Genomic DNA, 21,408 nt, shown 5'->3' on the forward strand with positions numbered 1-21,408 from the left:
AAGATCTTTCAATTTCATTAGGCCGGCAAGATTCATTCAATTACGTAAAAGCCAGCAGCAAGAGCTGGTCAACCATGCAATTGTATCAAGTGTAAGTAACTAGTAGAAATTCAACTTAAAAATGGTCAAAGTGTAGTCTTGAAAGCCTATAATTAAAAATAGAATGACTGAAACAAATCTGAATGAGAAAAAAAAATCATGTGTGCGCGAAATCAAAATTAAATCCCTCAGTTTTAGTGGATGGTGGTGTGGGGGGGATGGGGGAATGCCTGAATTTGAATGCGCATTAATGAAAGGGAATGAGTTTTTGCTGAAATAGGCTGTGAAATTCTGTAGTAATAATAACAACATTTTTATGAAAGCACACAATTCCACCAATAATCGCTACACTCACAGGTACCCATTTAATACTGGGTGATGAAAAGCAATTGGGTGTCTTGCTGAAGGACCCAGTGTAATGACCGGGATTCAAACCCACAATCTGGTGACTTAGGTACCAGAACTAGAACACTGCACACTTAATCAAGCATTAAATAGGTAGTCCTATCAGTTATTGGAAATATTTGCTTTTCCAACATTTATTTGCTTTAATTTGAGATTGATCAAAAGAAAAGTTTACTAGAGCGGGATTTGAACCAACAACCTCCAGAAACGTGCTGCACTCTAAGTTGTTCAACCCAAAAATATTTAAAATTGACCCAGTCAGGTTCCCTTGTGGTTTATTACTTGAGATGTATTTGCCTTGACGACGAGCAGGAGACCAGTCACAACATCATTGTATTTTTAGCTGGTACCCTGACTACGCTGTCCCTACTATTAGCATCATGGAAATATAATAATAAATTTGGCTCCTGGTGTTTTTAATTGCACCAACTTTAAGCTTCTCATGGTTTGTGTTTATAGCAATTTGCAGATACACTGTAGCGTGTTTTGAATGTCAAACACAATTACTAGTACAAATGTAACACACAGATTGTTTATAATTGTCTCAAGTTGACTCCAGACTCATTACTTCGGTCTTTCTTTGTCCCGAAGCTGACGTCTTCTGACAACAAAATGAAAAGAAATCACTGTTAATTACGAGCTCGAACCATCTGGCCCTTGGGCAGAATGCTTCGTGATTTTATTCAGTGTGATTGATTATTTGACGTGTCAGTTTAGATTAAAGAGCCTTTCATCATGCTATTAAACGCTAGTAATGAGAAATGTCTGACAGACTGGAGGAAGTCATGTATGGACATGTCCGAAATTGGCAGCTTGCTTCTATTGGCTGCTAACTGCTAAGCAGCTATAGGTAGTTAGCTTATAAGCACCTATAACTAGCCCCCATAATAATCATAAAAATAAGAATAATGACAATACTAATATAGAGTATTTGTAATGCAAACAAGTTTATGTTTAATTTGTTAATTCAATTTTGTGTGTGTTTATGTATGGTTTGGAAATTTTCATGAAGTATGGAAATAAATGTGAGAAGAGGGGGAAAGAGTAATTAACTAGTGAATGAGGCAGGCTAAAAAGGAGGATATCTGTGGGGACAAGGAGAAGGCAAACACAAAAGTTTAATAGTCAGTTCCTTCTTGGATGTTCAGACCATGGAGTTTAATGGTCTGAAGGCGCTTTATCCATAGTTTCTCCCAACTCAGACGAACAGTCTCTCTGTGGTTACCTTGTGTCTCAAAGCCCTGTAAATTCATGTCAGAAATGGAGTAATTAGGAGGATACAAATGTACAGTATATTTGGTTTTCAGTAACACCTTGTGTGTATCTACTTGCCAGGTAGATTATGTTCTTTTGAGAACTTGTCCTGCTTTATGTTCTACTACCGCGGAGTAGATTTTGGGAATTCAGGAGACTTCTCAGTTCTGAAAAGAACTGCCCTGCTAATTAACCACTACTTGGGTGGATGGTAGAAAAATCGGCCGGGACTACTACTTTAGCTTTAGTGGATCAAGGGGATCAAGGGGACTTCTCGTAATAAACTTCACTACTGCAGCGCGAGTTCTTAATTGGTCTCAAAGTTTCGACTAGCTTGCTTTAGTCATCACCAGGATAACAATCGTAATAATATTTTTAAAATTTTGTTACAGGCCAAGTGGTGGCTCTTCTACCCAGGTGACTAGCAGTAAGAAGCTTCATGTTGGAGAGCAAAGTAAACGAGGCCATTCAACTCAATCTGGTGAGTTTAGTCTTGTTAAACAGACAACGTCTTTTGTGATATCACAGAGCCTGGACCATTGCAGAGCCTGGACTTCTTGCAGGCACAAATTGTACACAGCTCAATGGAAGGGAAAAATAAACTCGTTCATATGGAGACAATTGTGGGATGAATGAAGAGAAATTGACTAGAGGGACTTTGTGGCGTGTCGTGGCCTAGCGGTTAAGAGCACCGGATTCAAGCTCTGGTGTGCGATCAGCAGAGTGTGAGTTCGAATCCCGGTCGTGACACTTGCTACATAAAGTTGGGGAGGTAGTGCTTTCTACCGGCAGGTCATTCTGATTGATGATACCCAAGCCTACATCCGTATGGACTGTAAAGGGGGTAACCCTGTTTCAGTCCTTGGAAGAACGGCCCCTGGAAGAACAAAAAATGTAGGCCACACCTTGAATTGGCCTTCAGGCCTTGTGTGTCTGGCGAAATGCATAAAAAAAAAGGAATTTTTTTGATCAACTCATTTCCATATTGCCCGCGAAAGACGAGACCCCATTGGTCAGTGGGGGAAGTCATGTTTACATCACACCACCACCACGGACGCTCAGCGAGCATGGAAGGCGCCAAAGGTCAAGATAAGGGAAGTGCGTGATTGGACGTCAAAATGAATAATTAATTTGCTTCACATTCTATGTTGTCTTATGGTCTATCGAAAGATATACTTACTTATGAGCTGCATACAAGCATATCTGAGAGCCCCCCCCCCCACCATTTTTTTTCCAATATTGGAACTTTTTTTCCAATATTGGAATTTTTTTTCTTCAATATTGGAATTTGTTTTCATGAAACACATTAAACCCGGATGTTACAGACCCAACAAGGCTGTCGGCCTGACGGCCTCCGCATGCGGGTTAGTGGTACGAGTGCGGATGACTTGTGCACAGTAGTCATTTGATCAGTGCAGTTTCTTGCTTGCCTGGAAAAACCATGGAATGCACTAGGCCACGATTTAGTAAACAAGACAAAAATGACTAAACATTGTTAGTCCACTAGAGTATAACCAAGCATAAACTACTTCTCTCTGAAGTGTTGGTTCGACTTTAATCAGTCCCATGTGTACAATTTCTTGGTATTCTATATTTGTCCTAATCCTGTTTTGTTTATGCTCTGTGTGCTTGTTTTTATGTGAACTGCATATTTTTGTTTTGGACAAGTTTTTGTTAAAAGGTTTGGGTACTATTTTAGGACACAAAATGCATCAACCACCGATTTACATTAAACTTACACAGTTTCAAGATAGTGATAGTAGAAAGCTTCCCTTAAAATATTACTTGCTGAGGTGCTGTAGTTTTTGAGAAATAAGTAAAACATTGAACTGAAATCTGTTGACTTTGTGTTACAAACTTCCCATGATAGTGCACCTTTGTTTATTACTCAAATCATTAATGAGCATAACAAGTTATTTGGTGAAAAGCACTGCGGGTGTGAGTTATTGATAATGTAATAATAATAAAAATTGAAGGAAAAAAAATATTTATAAAGCGCCAAATAATTGCCAAAAAGGCCTCAAAGCGCTAGATACAAAGGTTAAAAGCAATTTCCAAAATACGAGAGGAATTTAAACAAAATGTCAATTTGAGGAACTTTTCACGCATGAAACGTTTCTCAGGTTGTGTATTCCAATTTGAACCATTCTTCCTGCATGGACATACATTGTAACCACTCCAAATTGTTGGCGATGTTTAAAATACGCTACCACCTTTTGGAATGAAATTTTCACAGTTTAGTTTCATATATATTTTATATTTGTAAAGGGTTTAAACGATTAAAACGGTTCCTGGTAAAGCAGAAGGTATACTTTGCCTTTAAAACTGATTGAATTAAGTTCTGGTCTTCATGTGTTTGCACTGTGCCATATCGATAAATTATATGTTTTTTTAATAATGTCAAACAAACAAATGAGTCTGTTTGCATAGATTTGCTTGTAGTGTACACTTCGTGTCTTCAGCTAACTAACCACAACATGTACAATAAATATGTACAAACAAGAGAAAGACTTGTTTTTGTCGCCACACTTTCCCAGCGCCGGAATATATTAATGGGCTGGCTAAATTGCCACTAGTCTTCTTACTCCAGTCTTGAGTTGCGAGGTAATTAACCCAGGTTGCGACACTAAATCTTTGAATACAACACGCTTCCGGACAATTAAGTTTGTGGCCGAGTAACGTAAAGAGAAGAAACACTCCAATCAACAGCGGTCCCTAATTGCAAAGTGTGTAATGTGTTCCCGGCTAAATCGTTTGATTTCTTAATCCCCTTGGGGATTTTCAGGCTCATGAAAACTTGGTTTGAAGTAAATCCCTACTCCTCCCTCCCCCACAAAAATAAGAATTAATTCATGATTTCACAAGGGGTTTTGAAAGCATTCCCGTGAGATATCCCTGTCTGAAGTGCTGGAAAATTGAACCAGGTTTTCAGGATGGTTGAACGTCCTTCTTAACATTATTTTGACCGAAAATCTAATAGTGGTTTTGCCATTTAACAAAAAAATTAATTGTAAAACATACTACATGTAGAATGGTTTTCGTTTGTTCTTGTTTTTGTTCTTGTCTTTTGTAGCTAAAGTAATAAAAAATAATAATAGTAATTGATGTATTGCTTTCTGCTATTTTTGTATTTTCAATGTTAATGAAAAACAATTTTAATCCACATTTATGATTCGCAATGTCTGGCGTTTGAAATATCAAATTTGGTTGAAATTGTATCAAATTTGGTTGAGGTTGTTAAAGGAACGTTACAGATTTGGTAAGAAATAAAAATCAAGAAGATCACAGATTTACAGAAAACTTACATGGTCTAGTGATGTTGATAGTCAAAACATCCCTTGAAATATTTCTATCTAAAATGTCATATTTGATGAGAAATAAATAAATAATCTAACTTCGCCTTTGGAGTTCATCGCTCAGTGAGCGTTTTATTATTTTTTTTTAATCGATGTCATGCAAAATGTTTAATCAATTTTCACTATTCTCTAGTGACTCAGATGGCCGATCGATCTCAAACTTCTACAGGTTTGTGGTGGATTACATAAAGTGCTTACTAAGCTTGGGCGATATCGATTTATTTTATTCACGATATACCGCCGACAATATATCGTGATATTCGATATAATAGCGACTAATGAAATTTGACATCATCAGTCTTCAAACTCCAAGTGAAAGTTGTAGAAGAGACAGTCATAGCATAGGAGAGGTGTTCTAAAGACCTATTCTTCTGGTTTGACTCCAAACCTATGGGGTGCAAGATGTCTCAGCTAGGAAATACATCGCGATATTTAATCGATATTACGATATATCGCGATTATCGCGATATATCGATATTTCGATTAAAACCAAATCCATCCGATATCGAAATCGTTTCCAAATTAATATCGCGATATTCGATAATATCGTGATATCGCCCAAGCTTAGTGCTTACACTGCCAGCAACTGTTTTGTCAGCAAAAACCAATTCTGTAATGTTCCTTAAAGAATGATTTTATGAGAAAGAAGCAACTATAAAGTTGATGTGGTGCTCTTTGCTGTGGTGCACTTTGCTGCCAGACCATGCCAGAAACGCAGGGATATGCTCTTTCTCTTTACAATAAGTGTAACAGGGTTCTTATTTAACAACACTACCAGCCCGATGGCTACAGGTCCCATCCAAATGTCTTGCTGTAAAGAACACAAGTTTCAAGACTGGGAGTCGAACCCACACTCTACTGATCAGAAATACCGGTGCTCCCCCCCCCCCCCCACAAAAAAGAAAAAATTTAAAATGGGGAAATATTCATTCATGCAGAAATTGCCTTTTTCGTTTTGTCTTCACTTTCTTGTTTTTATTTGTACCTTTAGGCTATTAATCAGGCTTGAGATTCTTACTGCTTTGGTCCGATTTTTTTTTTGCCCGTAAAAAAATTCAGAAAACCTTATTTAAATAGCTTTAAAAAACCAATCATAAATACCTCAGACAGTTTCGCTATTCCTATTGGTGGAGAGCGTGCCATGTGGGTGTGTATAAACCTTTGTTTATGACCGATAAAAAGTGTTAATTCATGGGCGTGACACGTGACCTTGCACCTGTTCTTATCAGACAATTTCTTCATTCCTATTGGTTGAGAGCAACGGCTGAATTAATTGTGCTACACCATGCGATACGCGCGACGCGCACAGCATTCCCTTGTTTACCCAAGGGCGGCAGAGGGCGTTACCATTTCATAGCTGGAGGGGTGTTGTGTTGAAAGAAATCATTTAACAATTATATTTTTTGCATTTATTTTACTTTTTGACCAAAAAGTGATGATGTTTTTAACCGAAAAGGTATTTATGAATGGGAATCAAAGTGTGTTGAATCGGTTTTAAACCCGCCGAGGCCTGGTTCTTTATAATTTACCTCGACTTTGTCTTGGTAAAATTATCAAGAACCAGGCCTCGTTGGGTTTAAACCACTAGTTGAAAACCTCTTCACCAAACATTGATTCCCTTATTTAAGCCTACACCATGTGTTCAAGTACTCAATAATTGTTTTCTACTTTTTTTTTCTGGGGACCAAATATCATGCCTATAATTAATAAATGAATGAAATTAAGAGGACTGAAGAGTGGGTTTATAATTATGTTCCCACTTGAAATCAATATTTCATTAATTCTTTTGTTATCAATTCTTAGGTGATGGTGATATATTGACTACGTACGATGACGACTTTCGAAAGGCCATTCATTTGTCACTTCAAGAATTGGAATCCAGTGGAGGTATGTTTCAACCAAATTATCTTGTCTTGAAAATTAAAAAAAGGGATATCATTTTATGTGTTTTTAAATGGATGTTAAATTTGCATCGGGGATAAAGCATATTAATTTTGTTTTATCCATACCCTAATGTGTCTTAGCACTGTATAAGTAGTACTTTCCTGAGTTCTTTGGAAAAAAATTATGAAAAAAACTTGGATGGGATTCAATTTCACGACCTTTGCAAAGTAATTAATACCTGTTTTTGTTTTTTTGAATTCTCTGTGTAATCTACAGCTTTCTTAAAACCTGTTATGAATTTGAAGTTTTTATCATTGGTTTCACTTCACTGTGTAATCCTATCACCCAATCCAACCCTCCTATGAACATTATTCCATCAGTCAATCCTATGCCGTGTCCGAATGGACCCTTCCCATGAAATATGCTAATCACATTCAAGCATGCGCACAGACCCTGTTGGTTGTCAAACGCCATAGAGTTGTGCACTAAGCAGACGCGCAATAGCGTCTGCGCCATGCACCTATGGAAGGGTCTATTAGTAGCTATGACTAGGTTTCCACGTCACCATGCGTTGAGGTATAGGAAGACCTATTAGCAACACACTTTTAGAAGCAGTTCTAGCCGTAGCTGTAGAAGACACTTCGGATATGACCCTAGACTTTAAAGTTCAAATTAATCAAGTATTTCAGCCCACCCCCTCGCCTGTCTATAGTCATCCTAGTCTTGATTAGTCTGGGTCCAATGTAGTTCTAATTTAATTGTACTGCTTTTATTTGTCGTTTTGCCTTGTTCCGTTGTGTTTGTGTGTTTAAATTTTCAAACTAAAAAAATCCTTTCAGCCTCGCGGAATTCCGTGTTTTTTTGTTGTTTTCTTTTTTTTTACGTGAAAAAAAAAAAAAAAAAAAAACTGTAAACAAGTAGGCAACTTACTCAAATGAGTGTGTAGATTAGTTTGTTTATATACTTATATTTTTTGCTGACAGTTCATTGATGAACATAAACAAATTCCCAAGAAAACCTAACAAAAGTATAAAAACTATTATCAACAAAGAATTTTTTTATCAGGGAAGTTGCAACTTGCGTAATTGAAAAACCCTGAACACCAACAAAACACGATGCCGGATTTGCACAGTTGCTGTTCTATTTGTTCATCATGGTTGCCATTGGCAACGCAGAGTTGGTAAACTTACACAAGGAGTCAAAAACAGGAAATGGTCGTTGGCCCAACAGCTGCTGGCTTGGAGCTGGGAGCTAACTGTGAAGAAAATACGTTGTAATTGAAGTATTTATCTTTCCTGCGGTCCTCATTTGATCATTATTAGTTCAGTCGGTAAATGATGCTGGTATTCCTGCCAGGAGAAACCATTGTCTCACCCTCCTACCTCCCTTAGCCCTATAAAGGCACTGGACACTATTGGTAATTACTCAAAATAATTGTTAGCATAAAACCATACTTGGTAACGAGCAATGGCGAGCTGGTAAAGTCTCTAGAACAGTTTAAGTGTAATTTAAAGACGCATCTTTTGGTTAAAAAGCTTGTGTTTTTCATAGTATGCATTTTGTAGTTCTTTCTGTATTTTCTGTAATTTTTGTATTCAGTAGTCCTGGTTTCACTCTTTCACTTTTCAAAAGCGCTTTGAGACTTAATTGTAATTTTGCGCTATATAAATACTGTTCAAATGTTATTATTTATTATTATTTAAAACAGTGTGCGAAACTGCTCCTTCTGAAGTTACATAGTTTTTAAGAAAGAGGTAATTTCTCAATCAAATAATGAAATACTTCAGCTGAAGCCTTTGATTATGCATCTGACACACAAAGTAATGCAACCATGTGTTTTTTCGTTCATTGTTCTCTTTAAAATTTGATGACCAATAGAGCCCAAATTTTCACAGGTTTGTTATTTTATGCATGCAAGTATGTTGGGATACACCAAGTGAGAATACTGCCGTCGATTTCACAAAACCTTTCCTAACTTAAGACTAATCTTAGGACATAGGACGAGTCCCAACCCTGCACTGTAGCTTGCAGACCTTAAGATTAATCCTAAGTTAGGAAGAGTTACTCGAGATAAGACGAGTCCTAACTCTTTGGGAAATCGACCCCTGGTCTTTGACAATTACCAAACGTGTCCAGCGCCTCTAACTTTCAAGAATAAATGAATTTGCTTTTTGAAAATACCCTCAAAGATCAATGATTATAATGGGTTTTTTTCCAATTTGTTCTTGTATTACGCAAAGATTACAGACCGAATGCAAGATCAGAGTACAACAGCTGCAAGCCATTTATGTTGGAAAAACAGATTAATACACCATGCTGTTTTTCCCATTGGAGTAACTGGCAATTTTCATTTGCTTTTGACGTTTGCGTGGAAATATTAAATAGCTTTATACCTGGTGAACACTTCGCTTGAATATAAACTGCTCACAAAAAATTAGGAAACGTTTTTCAATCGAGTATTTTTTAATAATTTGTTGCTCTGTTCGTATTAAGTTACATATCAATGCAAAGCTGAGGTGTTCCTCTTTAAAATGATACCACATTGCAATGATGAAATGTTGCTGAAATTGGCTTCATGAATGACAATGATGCAAAGTCACAAATTCAATGTGCCAAAATTATCGTTATCTGTACAAAACCGTCAATAGGTAATGATCAATAATCAAACTGGTCAAGCTTCAGAACCATGGATGGTTTTCACTAATATTTGGTTTACACAAAGATTTGCACCAGTGAGAACACCACACACAATATCCCCGCCCCCCTATCTCTTGAAAAACACCTTGTTTGGGTATTTGCAAGACTCGTTACTGAACTTCTTGTCTCAATATAAAGTGGATTAAGATCAGTAGTTGCCTAGCTTGCTTGAATTACAGTGTCATTGTTTGTTCATACAGTAATACAAAATGGCTAATTTTGGCACATTTGATTGGTGACTGTCTCTTTCTCACTCATGTGGCCATATTCAGCAACAGGTCATCATTGCAAACGTGGTATCATTTTAAAGAGGAACACTTTAGCTTCACATTAATTTATAACTTAAAGCCATTATACACTTTCGGAACAGAAAAAAAAAAAAAAGTTCACAGATTTACAAATAACTTACAGGGTTTACAGAAGGTAATGGTGAAAGACTTCTCTTGAAATATTATTCCATGAAATGCTTTACTTTTTGAGAAAACATTAAAACAATTATCAATTCTCGATAACGAGAATTACGGATTTATTTTAAACACATGTCATGACATGGCGAAACGTGCAGAAACAAGGTATGGGTTTTCCCGTTATTGTCTCCCGACTCCGATGACCGATTGAGCCTAAATTTTCACATGGTCGTTATTTTATATATAAATTGTGATACACGAAGTGTTGGCCTCTGGACAATACTGTTTACCAAAAGTGCTAATGGCTTTAATTCAAAGAGAGTAATAAATAATAAAAATATACTCAATTTAAAAAAGTTTCCTAACTTCTGGTGAGCAGTTTAGAAGAGGAAAATTGTCCTGCCAGTAAATGAGGAATGACATTTTGTGCAAAAGGGAAACCACGAAACAGGCACGCAGGCCCACTTTATGGGGGACTCTTGATCACACATCGGAATAAAACCAAGAAACAAAGACAAGAGCAAAAGGGCAAAAACAGCAGTAGAAGACATGGAAGTATAGGTTTAAAGTAGAAATGTTTAAAAAACAAAAATACATAATAAGCAAATCTTAAAGGTCTAATGACTCTTAAAATACTATGTTTAATACATATATTTCAAATTTTTTTGCACGTTTTGCACGTGCACAAATTATTGAGTAAGACAGTTAAGAAAAATCAACCACCCCCAAATTGCATGTCACTAGTGGGGGGTGTTCATGAAGGGCATATTTAGATTGAGAATTAACTTGCAAAGATCTGACGTCAGAGGGAATTTGGTCCAGCAGTTATAAATGCGGTTAAATCAATGTTGCCTAAAAATGCCAGTTTATCAATTATTGGTTAAAAGGGTAGGAGAATCAAAAGTTCTCAAATTGTGGAGATCAGTGTTACGAAAACTGATATTACTATTATTATTTGAAATTGATTATAATAATAGTAATAATATAGCAGGAGATTTGAGGGATTGCATGGTTCAGGTATCAATATATAATTTGTTGTGGTAACACCATGTGTGCATCTACTTGCCAGGTAGATTATGCTCTAATGAGGTTCTGTCTTGCTTTATAGTCTGCTACCGTGGAGTGGTGTTTCCTGACGATGACTAGAGCAAGGTAGTTGAAACATTGAGACCAATTAAGAACTCACTCCGCAGTATTGAATTAATACAAGCCCTCGATCCACTAAAGCCTTTTTTTTATATATATGTATAGTCCGGCTCGATTTGCTGCCTTTCACCCAGTAGTTAAAAAGCAGGACAGCTGTTTTCAGAACTGAGAAGTCTCCCGAATTCCGAAAATCGTAGAATAATCATAAAGCAACACAAGTTCTCAAAAGAATATATTCTACCTGGCAAGTAGATACACACATGGTGTTATGGCAAACCGAATATATATTGATACCTCACAATGCAATGCCTTAATTCCCTCTAATAATAATAAAGTAGTGAACATTTCTAACACGCCACGTCTGTCAGACTTGACACTCCTGGCGTGATTTAGAGCTAGGCCAAAATTAGTCTTGATTGCGCTGTAAGCTTTCTTGAATGTTCCTTCTTCATAAACATCTTGAGCAGCAGATCAGCATCATCAGTCATCATCATTGGGCATTGACTTGGCATCTGTGGCTGCCTCATCCTTGGATTGTAAAGGTGTCTCCACAATCACCTGTTCTCTTTCAATAGCTGACTTATCTCAGCCCTGCCTCTTGCACACTTCCGTCGCTCAAGTTCTTAAACTAATTCTGAAGTCATACATAGCGCACGTATCTACCAACAAGGTACTCAAGGGCGCTTAGTATATATATATTTTTTTCAGAAAGATACATGTAGGTTATTGAAGTTATGAACTCTGAGACCCAATTATGTAGCACCTGATGAGGGTTTACAAGGTGCTACGGCGCATTCAGCAGCCACAGCCAGGAACACCTGGGCGGATCCCTTCTTTAAGTGTTAGCGATAAGCGTTGCTGGGATCTTTTCCGTGCATTACACAGCACACGGGACTAACGTCTTTACGTCCCATCCAAAGGAAGAAACTTTCATCACATTGTCTACCCAGCGCAGCGCTGTTAAAAGAGGCAATTTACAGGCAGCCTCCTAGAACATGTAGTAGAAAGAGCATTCACATTTTAATGTTCACATATTTTTCTTGGGGATCGTAAGACCTTGCTCGAAGAATGACTAGTACGTAAGACATGTTTGGAAAATTACTCATGTGCTACACTCTTGCACACTTCTGTCACTCAACTTTGTAACATTTTCTATTCAGTGCAACTAAGCCCCATGTTACTTGAGTCAATTTACATGCAATCTCCAGGAGAGAAGAGCATTCAGATTGGAATGATCACATATTTTTCTTAGGGATCCAAACACATGTTTGGACAATGTATAGGCGATAGTGTTGTAGGCACTATCAACGAGGAAAAAACATTCACACTTTGGTCTTCACATGATTGTCTTTGGGTAGAGTAAGATGCAATTGCAGCATGGCCCGCAGCACTTGTGTGCGCGGGCTAAATATAATCTATCCATAGAGTTTCAAGTAACAAACCACAACAACAAGGGCTCTCAATAAGTACATGGGTATGACTTCAAAGCAAACTATAGTTAATGGCCTGATGTTTTGATCCTAGCAGAGTCTTTCTCAAAGGCTAAAAAAATGTCAAATGTATGGTGCTACCTGAGTGGTCTTGTAGCATGCGCCGCAGTTGATTGCCTGTAAAAAATGGCTAGTGTGACATGACCATTAGGGGGAGCTTTCACAGGACTAAACCCATGGACAGACTGTCTATATTGGAGCAAGTACAAATAAACTTATTGAACCACAGCTGGACGTATAGGGAGGTGGGGTTGGAGTGTGTGTAGATTCCTATGATAATAATGTTTTGTTATATAACTTCTAGAGAAGGCCACCCTCGAGTTAATATCGTAATTAGTCTCAACATTTTCAAAGTTGGTTTTCACAACCAGGTTTAAAAACTGAGAATTAGAACGGTTGTTTAACATGGTTTCGTCTTACGACTTCACAATAAGTTTTGAGGCACTGAGAAGTGAGTAGCCAAAAATGTGTCCTCTTTGTGTATTCTGTCATGATAAGACGCTATCAATATTCTTGTTTGATAATACTTGGTATATATCTCTCTGTTATACAAATTCTACAAAAGGCCACCTTCGAGTTACTTTTGTGATTAGCCTCAATTGTTTTCCAAGTTGACTTACAAAACCAGGTTAAACCTTTGTGTGGGATTGTTGTTTAACAGGGTTTCATCTAACAACATCACAATAAGTTCTGACGAGGCACTTGACTATGATAACAAAAGTGAATGGGCAAAAAAATGTCCTCGTACAAAGACGTTGTGTCTTCTGTCATGCTGTGAAGGGCACGTTCAAAAACATACTTTCAAAACACGTTTCAAAACAAATTTTGATCCTAGCCTCAAAACTCTGACGTATAATAAGACTTTGTTTGTGGAGGCGTAAACAAATGAATATTTGAGATTTATTTTGGGGGTCAAACCAGAGTACTAATTGGCAACCTTATTAGTGGTCATGTAAAAAAACACGAGATGTGGTTTATGTAATTTTAAGTGACAATAATATTTTTGTGTAACTGCGCCTAGAGACTGCGTAACAAAGGGACCTTATTTAACATCAAAAGACTAGCTTGTGTAACCATCCTACATTTCAGGGTTTTCTCTAAATTTCCTAGAGCCTTTACTTTTTCTTGAATGAACTAATGCAGTCACCAAAGGGAGAATGACATAATCCACATTGTGTTCAAACCTGTAGCTTTTTATTATATTAAATTAAAGTAATTGTCGTTGTGATGCACACCATCGACGGCAAGAGTTATAGCTAGTGCTTGAAACCTTTAGGTTTGGGTCAAATTGTTTGATTGACAATTCTGAAAATTTCAGAAGTGTTAAAATGTTGAAGTTACAATTAAATGATTAACACATTATTAATCAATCAGTCAATCAGAAAACATTTATTCAGCACCGAAATCAAGAAAATTGTTCAAAGGTGCAAAATACAAGTTTAAAAAACATTTCCATTGATCCTTTTTCGCTCAAGTAGCTGTTTAAGAAAACACAGCTACACCTTTTCGATTGCTATGGAATGCAAGTCGGAGGTGAACGGACCATTTCAAAGTCCATGGTCTATTAGACAATCATCCAGTAATTATAGTGAAGATGATGGAAAACTACTCAAGATAGTCCCTTTATACTTAAAGAAGAGCAAACAGTGGGACAGACAGGTACTTGACATGCAGAACACCTAAATCAAACACTTACGAGTCTATCAGCATGACAGCGGCTTGTCGAACTCCAGAACAACACTTGTTAAACCAATATGCTTTAAATGAGCAAGCTATGAATGTGTTTGGCTTTGCTTTACAGCGTCCTCTTTCTTACCTGCCTTTCGAGACACCTTCCAGCTCTTCAAGACTCAGCATGTACTCCAAGAACGAGCTATTAGTGCTAGCATTGTTCATGTTGTCGTTGTTGTTGTTGTTGTTTTTAACAAGTGTTGACCAAAACCAAGCGCGCAAGTGCTGTATGCCGCACCACCATTGCTGGGATACTAGCAGCCAAAGGTTTTGTACACAAAGACATTGAAAAACCGTCATCGCCTTTTAAAACTTTTGATGCGAATTAGGTGTCTTTCTCAATGATTGACAGTAATAATGTAAAACGTCCCCTTTCCAATCTGCCACTCGAAATACCTTCCAGCTCTTCAAGACTCAACATGTACTTCAAGACCGAGCTATTAGTGCTAAGATTTGTTCTTGTTGTCATTGTTTTTTTGTTGTTTTTTTTTTTTACAAGTAAAGACCAATCCATTCACGCAAGTGCTGTCATTAACGGAACACTGGCAGTGCAAGGTTTTGTACACAAAGACAAGGAAACTCTCGCCTTCTAAAACTTTGTAAGTGAATTAGGTGTCTTTCTCAACAATTTACAGAATCCTTAACAGAACAGCATACATAACGATGTTTTGAACACTGATCATGGATATTTGTAACTAAACAAACACTGAATCCTAAAAACAGCGCCGACAACACACAAGTTTTAGTGTGATTACACAGAACTTTACTGTCTGTAAAGCTGCCCTGGCAAAGAAATTGTGTAAATCGAAGAGACTGGCACTTAATTCACCTAAAAAGTTTAAAGGACCACAGTTTTTCCATGTCTTTGTGTACAAATCTTTCGCTGCCAGGGTCTGAGCGATTGCAGCATGGCCCGCAGCACTTGCGCGTGAGGACTATATATAACCCATCTGGATAATATGGTTTCAAGTAATAACCACAATAACAAGTACAATATGTGTGGCTTCAATGCGCCATAAAGTATGATGCTTCGACCATAGCAAAGGCTAAACAATAGTACATGGTTTCATCCAAATAAAGTTGCCTAGACATTTTGTTTTGATCATCTGCTCCATTGTTCACCTCTAAACTTCCTTGTGTAAGCTTCGAAGGCCTTGGAGAAAAGCCAGAGTCACTTGCGCTTGACGGCTCCGCCATGACACAGCAACAAAATAAAGAAGTTAAGATTACCTTCTAACTACCTATTTGAGTTTTAATTTAATATTTGCATGGACGAGTAAATATCTAATGTATGTAAAAAACATAACGTAAAAATGTATGAAATCTGCCTGGAAAGGTTATAAAGTAGTTGAGTACAAATTTTTTGCAAGTTTGAAAAAGGCCCCCAAGGCTTTGTCACTCACGCTGTGCTCTCCGACTCCTTGATGAAAGGCTAGAGTCGGATGCGCTTGACGGCTCAGCCATGACGCACTTACAAATTAATGTACTTTTCCTAACACTAAACACAATGTCCACAGATTTACATTTAACTTACACAGTTTGAAGATTATGATAGTAGAAAGCTTCCCTTTAAATTTTACTTACTGAGGTGCTGTAGTTTTTGAGAAATGAGTAAAACAAATAATTTTCGTTCAAGTTTTAGCATGTAAAAACGTATTAACCAGTTATGCTATGGTTTGGTATAATACCATAACTGGTTAATGGGTGTTTTACATGCTAAATTAATTTTCATTTTGTTTGTTTGTTTGTTTGTTTGTTTTTTATTTCCAAATATCACAATAAATAATCATGAAACATACAAGAAATAAGAACAACGAGTGATAAGAGGAGGGCACCAGGAAAAAGCCTAGGCTTGTACAGAGCCGGGACCCGTTATAATATAAATTAATAGGTTTTAGTTTATAACAATAACAATATTGATTATTGAAATGAAGGTACGGTGAAAGGTATAGTGCATACAGCAAAATTAACACAAAACAATGATTGTGTGTAATTAAACTGTTTTGAAAAAAATGTGTTTGCTATGCAGCCATAAATACATATTGAGAGTTGATAACAAAAAGGAAAATTAACAGAACATTATTTAGGAAATTACAAAAACTTGATAATTTGGAATGGATAATCATGGTACGCGTGTAGTTACAGGTGGTGTCATTTTAGACGATACTGGTTATAAGTAGGTTTTTCATGTATTTTTTGAAGCTGTGCACAGTTCTAAATGAAGGTATTGGGGTGAGCTGATTCCAGAGTAGGGGGCCTTGATACCTGACTGTTTTCATAAATAAAGTGGTCCGAGCCTTTCCAATATAACTATTTATAGGGTATACATGTGTATTTATAGGGCGCACATATCCATAATAAATGCTCCAGGTGCCTGATAAAAAATTTTAAAAAGAGAAACTAATTAAAAAGCTATATGGCCATCAGATGTTTTTTTTTTAACTTAAGATGTTTTCAGTTGGATGGGATTCTGTTTGATTCCTGTCAGGTGTCCTTTGTCGATATCCAGCCGTTATTTTCCACGGAATAGCAGGTGTTTTGACAATGCATGGGGGATACGCAATTAGGCTGACCAGCATTGATTTCTACTTGGTTAATGCTCGTGACTGCGTGCGATAAAGTAATAATACTCAACAATATTCAATCTTCTGAAGCTTTGTTCGTGATTCTGTTTATGATTAATGGAAGGGGGCTGAAAAGGGATGGGACAGAGTTTTTTAATTTTATCTGAGTTGTTGTTGTTTAGATCATTCGTTTAAAGGTTCAGGGTCACCATTTTGTTTTTGTCAATATAATGCTTTTCGTTTTAGTTGTTTTAGTCACATATAAAAGTTTCAGTTCAATTCAGTGTCTCCTTGTTGAGAAAACGGGAAAAACATTTTCATTCCATTTTTTTTTTTTGAGATTCAAATTTTGTTTATATACTTCTATAAATTGTTATTACACACCCCTTGCTTGTCCTGTATTCTGGTTGGCTGGAACACGGACACGTGGAATGAATTAATATAGTGATCGCGTGTTTTGCGGGAACTAGTTCGAGCGGGCACTAGTCTTTGAAAATAGTGCCCGGTTACAGCGCCCTCTCTTGACTTGAACCGTAAACAGCAACTAAAAAACTTCCTTTCTTTTCCAGATTTCTGTTCTTATTTCACATTTAAGACCGTGCTGTGTTATAAAACACATATTGACTGGCATAATTGGGTAACTAGTATATGTCTAATCCCCTCGGGCCTGTGAGTGACCAGAAGAGGGGCCTATTTCCCTCGGCCTTCGGCCTCGGGAAATAGGTCGCTCTTCTGGTCACTCAAAGTCCCTCGGGGAATAGACGTACACTAGTTACCTCATTGCCAGTCAATATGTGTACAATATTCAATTGGGGAACTTCAGAGTAAATAGTTCCACAGTATGCTTGCTACCATCAATTAAAAAGTAGGCTTTCAGGTAAAAATTTCCCCCCCTTTTTTAGGGTCATTACCAAAGTAAGACCCTACCTTTAACACACGTGAGCATCATTATTGTCAAAAGACCAGTATCCACACTTTTACGACCCAACATAAATGTGAAATAACAAAAGCTCTGAAAGTTTAAGCACAATCGGTCGTCAGAGTTTTTATTTTCTTCAAACTATCACCAAAATATTCCTTAGAATGTAGTTTACATCTTTTTGAAAATTGCTTACTTTAATCAAAATCAATAAATATTTGAACAAGGAAACAGTCAAATCGTTAAAGGAACACGCTGCCTTGGATCGGTCGAGTTGGTCTCTGAAAAGCGTTAGTAACCGTTTGTTATAAAATGCGTATGGTTAGAAAGATGATTTAAAAGTAGAACACGATGATCCACACAAATTTGCCTCGAAATTGCGTGTTTTTTTTTCCTTTTACTTTGCGAACTAACACGGTCGGGCATTTATGGGAGTCAACATTTGACTCCCATAAATGGCCGACCGTGTTAGTCGATGAGGTAAAAGGAAAACCACGCAATTTTGAGAGATACTTGTGTGGATCATTATGTTCTACTTTTAAAATATCTTTTTAATCATATGCATTTTATAACAAACGGTTACAAACGCTTTTGAAAGACCAACTCGACCGATCAAAGGCAACGTGTTCCTTTCTGTTTCCTGATGTTAGAAACAGTTGTAAACATAAATCCTTCAAGCCATTGGACACTATTGGTAATTGTCAAAGACCAGTCTTCTCACTTGGTGTATCTCAACATATGCATAAAATAACAAACTTGTGAACATTTGAGCTCAATTGGTCGTTGAAGTTGCGAGATGATAATGAAAGAAAAAACACCAGATGCTTGATTTCGAGACCTCAAATTCTAAGTATGAGATCTTGAAATCAAATTTATGTAAAATTAATTCTTTCTCGAAAACTACTTCACTGCAGAGGGAGCTGTTTCTCACAGTGTTTTATACCATCAACCTCGCCCCATTGCTCGTTACCAAGTGAGGTTCTATGCTAATAAATATTTTGAGTGATTACCAATAGTGTCCACTGCCTTTAAGACTACTGACCTTTTATCTAAGCCTTGTATAAAATCCCAATTTATTTCCAACCTCCTATTGTCTTTTCATCATCAACTCTTTATCTTGTATCCTTCTTAAATACAAACAACACCACGACCTTTGCTCAGTAATCGGTCAAAATAATTCAATGAATTATTCACCACTGCCTAACAGAGCAGTCGAGCATTAATGGAGGAGTATCTTTAATTCATGTTTTAAACTGATTTACAATTGGAATTATCCTCTTGTGATTTCAACCACTATTTGATATTTCCGTGATCACATAATTTGTTTTGTTCTAATATGATTATCGAGGGGTGAAGTTTTTCATGAATACAGCATATTGTCACTCGCCCCTATTCTTTGAACTCTTTGGCTGGAGCACTTAGTAGATTCATTTCTTTTTTAATACTATAGAGAAATAAAAGACCATGTTGCACATGTGTGTATCTATTTCCCAAGTAGATTATGTTCTTTTGAGAACTTGTCTTGCTTTAATTCATTCATTCATTTGTTTTTTATTCCAACTTGGAACACACCATTTTACCCGGGGAGGGTTACACCAACATTTTAAACCTGAATTATTTTAATATACATTGGCAGGAAAAAAATAAAGTCAACAGAGCTAATCAGACAGTATGTTTTTCTTTTAAGTTCATAAATAAAAAGACAATTGGCAACACATTTAATAATAGATTCGTCTGTAGAACTCATAAGAAATTCAAATTTTTCACTATTAGTAAACAGCTGAATATTTAATATTCTATTACAGCGGAGAAGATTTTCAGAATTTGGGAGACGTCTCAGTTCCCCAAAGAACCGTCCTGCTTTTTAACTACTACCTGGGTGGAGGGTAGAAAATACTCTGGGACTGCTACTTTAGCTTTCTTTTTAGGGACTTCTTGTTATTAACTTCACTATCACAGAGGGAGTTTGTAATTGGTCTCAATGTTGCAACAAACTTGCTCCAGTCATTAGTATTTGTTTTATTTATAAAACGCGTTTTTGAAAATGCACCCAGGAAGCCATCCCAAAGGATGATAATCCAGTCCCAAAACCCAATGTTGTACATCATCTCACCTTTTTCCACAATTTTAGCGAATCTTGTTTATTTATCTGGCTGGCCGTCTAGACTGTGTACACTTGCGTTTATATTAAAGAGAAATAACCCTGTGCTGATCACAGGATCTTGTCTGACTTATTTGACATTTTGAGAAATGATTAAAGGTACTAAACCTTCTCCAGTGTCACGTTGAATAATTTGTGGATGTAGAAAGAGGTATAGTGGCCTGTCAACTATAGAACAGGACTATAAGAACAGGATTCAAGCTCTAATGTTTCTGATCAGCGGAGGGTGAGTTCTAGTCCCGCTTATGACACTTACATCCTTGAGCAAGATACTTTACGATAATTGGTTTGTCCTTCGGATGGGACATACATGTAGCTACTGGTCCTGTGTACAAGTATTGGTAGTGCCCGTACAAGAACCAAGAATGCTTAGAAGAGCAGGGGTTAACCCCGTGTTTCTGGTTCACATAGCAACCAACCTTGTTACACCCAGGCTTGCAAGCTTATAATAATAATTTGGGGGGCTAATCGTCCTTACTCGCAGCTAGAGCTGAATTGCGAAGGATGCGACTACAACGTGTTCGAGAAGCAGGCATGCAAGGGCACATCAACCCATTATGACCACGGAGCACAGGCAAGAGCGACAGTGTTTGATTTTTTCCTGAGGGAGGAAAACCAGATAGTCTGGAAAACCCTCGTGGCACAGCAGAGAACCAACGCACAACTCAACTCACATATGGCCCTGACCAGGAATGGAACCGGGGTCACCTATGTGATTAAGTTAACTTATGAAACAATTTTGGTTTCATTACCAGAAATATAAAATAATATCTTTGGTGGTATTACATTAAATACATTAACAACGCTACATCCTAATGGCTGATATTTAATCCTTCCCACATCACAAACTCCAACAAAACATGATATATTGTCTTCGCAGCATAAGCTTAATTAAAAAGAATGCCTGACACTGTCGAGCTTTAAACAATAATCTATGACATTTTGACGATAACGTAAACGACTCATCCGGAAAAAGGGTCTCAAAGGATGAATTACATCATTGCTCCCAGTCGGACATAAATGAAATATTGTTGGCAGAGAGTCGTTTACAGTGTACATTACCGAGACAGTTCGCTTCTGTTTTTTCCTGTAATCGTGATTTATACTGATGAGAATAAACAGGACATAAAAGCACTTTATCTTTGGATTAAGAAACCCTTTTGCTGAAAACAAAAAAAACATTTTATTTAACAAGCTCTAGTTAGCATGCTTACATAAAGGTCATCTTTAAAAGAGGACTATAATTAGAAATGTTTCTTAATGATTTTAGCTTTGTTGTTTTGTGCCATACCGGAAGAGAAAAGGTCAATTGTTGTGGGAGTTTAAAGAACCGTCAGATTTGGGACTAAATTTGG

The 21,408-nt window shown here is 37.1% G+C and overlaps 1 protein-coding gene across 1 annotated transcript in view; it reads left to right on the forward strand.

Annotated features, from left to right (window-relative positions):
- Positions 1–21,408, forward strand: part of LOC117291376 (ankyrin repeat and IBR domain-containing protein 1-like) — an 84,670-nt gene that overhangs the window by 57,900 nt on the left and 5,362 nt on the right. The window contains exons 20-21 of the mRNA XM_033773027.1: positions 2,091–2,179; positions 6,858–6,941. Of these exons, the coding sequence (XP_033628918.1) occupies positions 2,091–2,179; positions 6,858–6,941 (173 nt within the window). The remainder of the gene's footprint in view (positions 1–2,090; positions 2,180–6,857; positions 6,942–21,408) is intronic.

This window comes from Asterias rubens, chromosome 6 (genome assembly GCF_902459465.1).
Source record: "Asterias rubens chromosome 6, eAstRub1.3, whole genome shotgun sequence".
Taxonomy (NCBI): Eukaryota; Metazoa; Echinodermata; class Asteroidea; order Forcipulatida; family Asteriidae; genus Asterias; species Asterias rubens.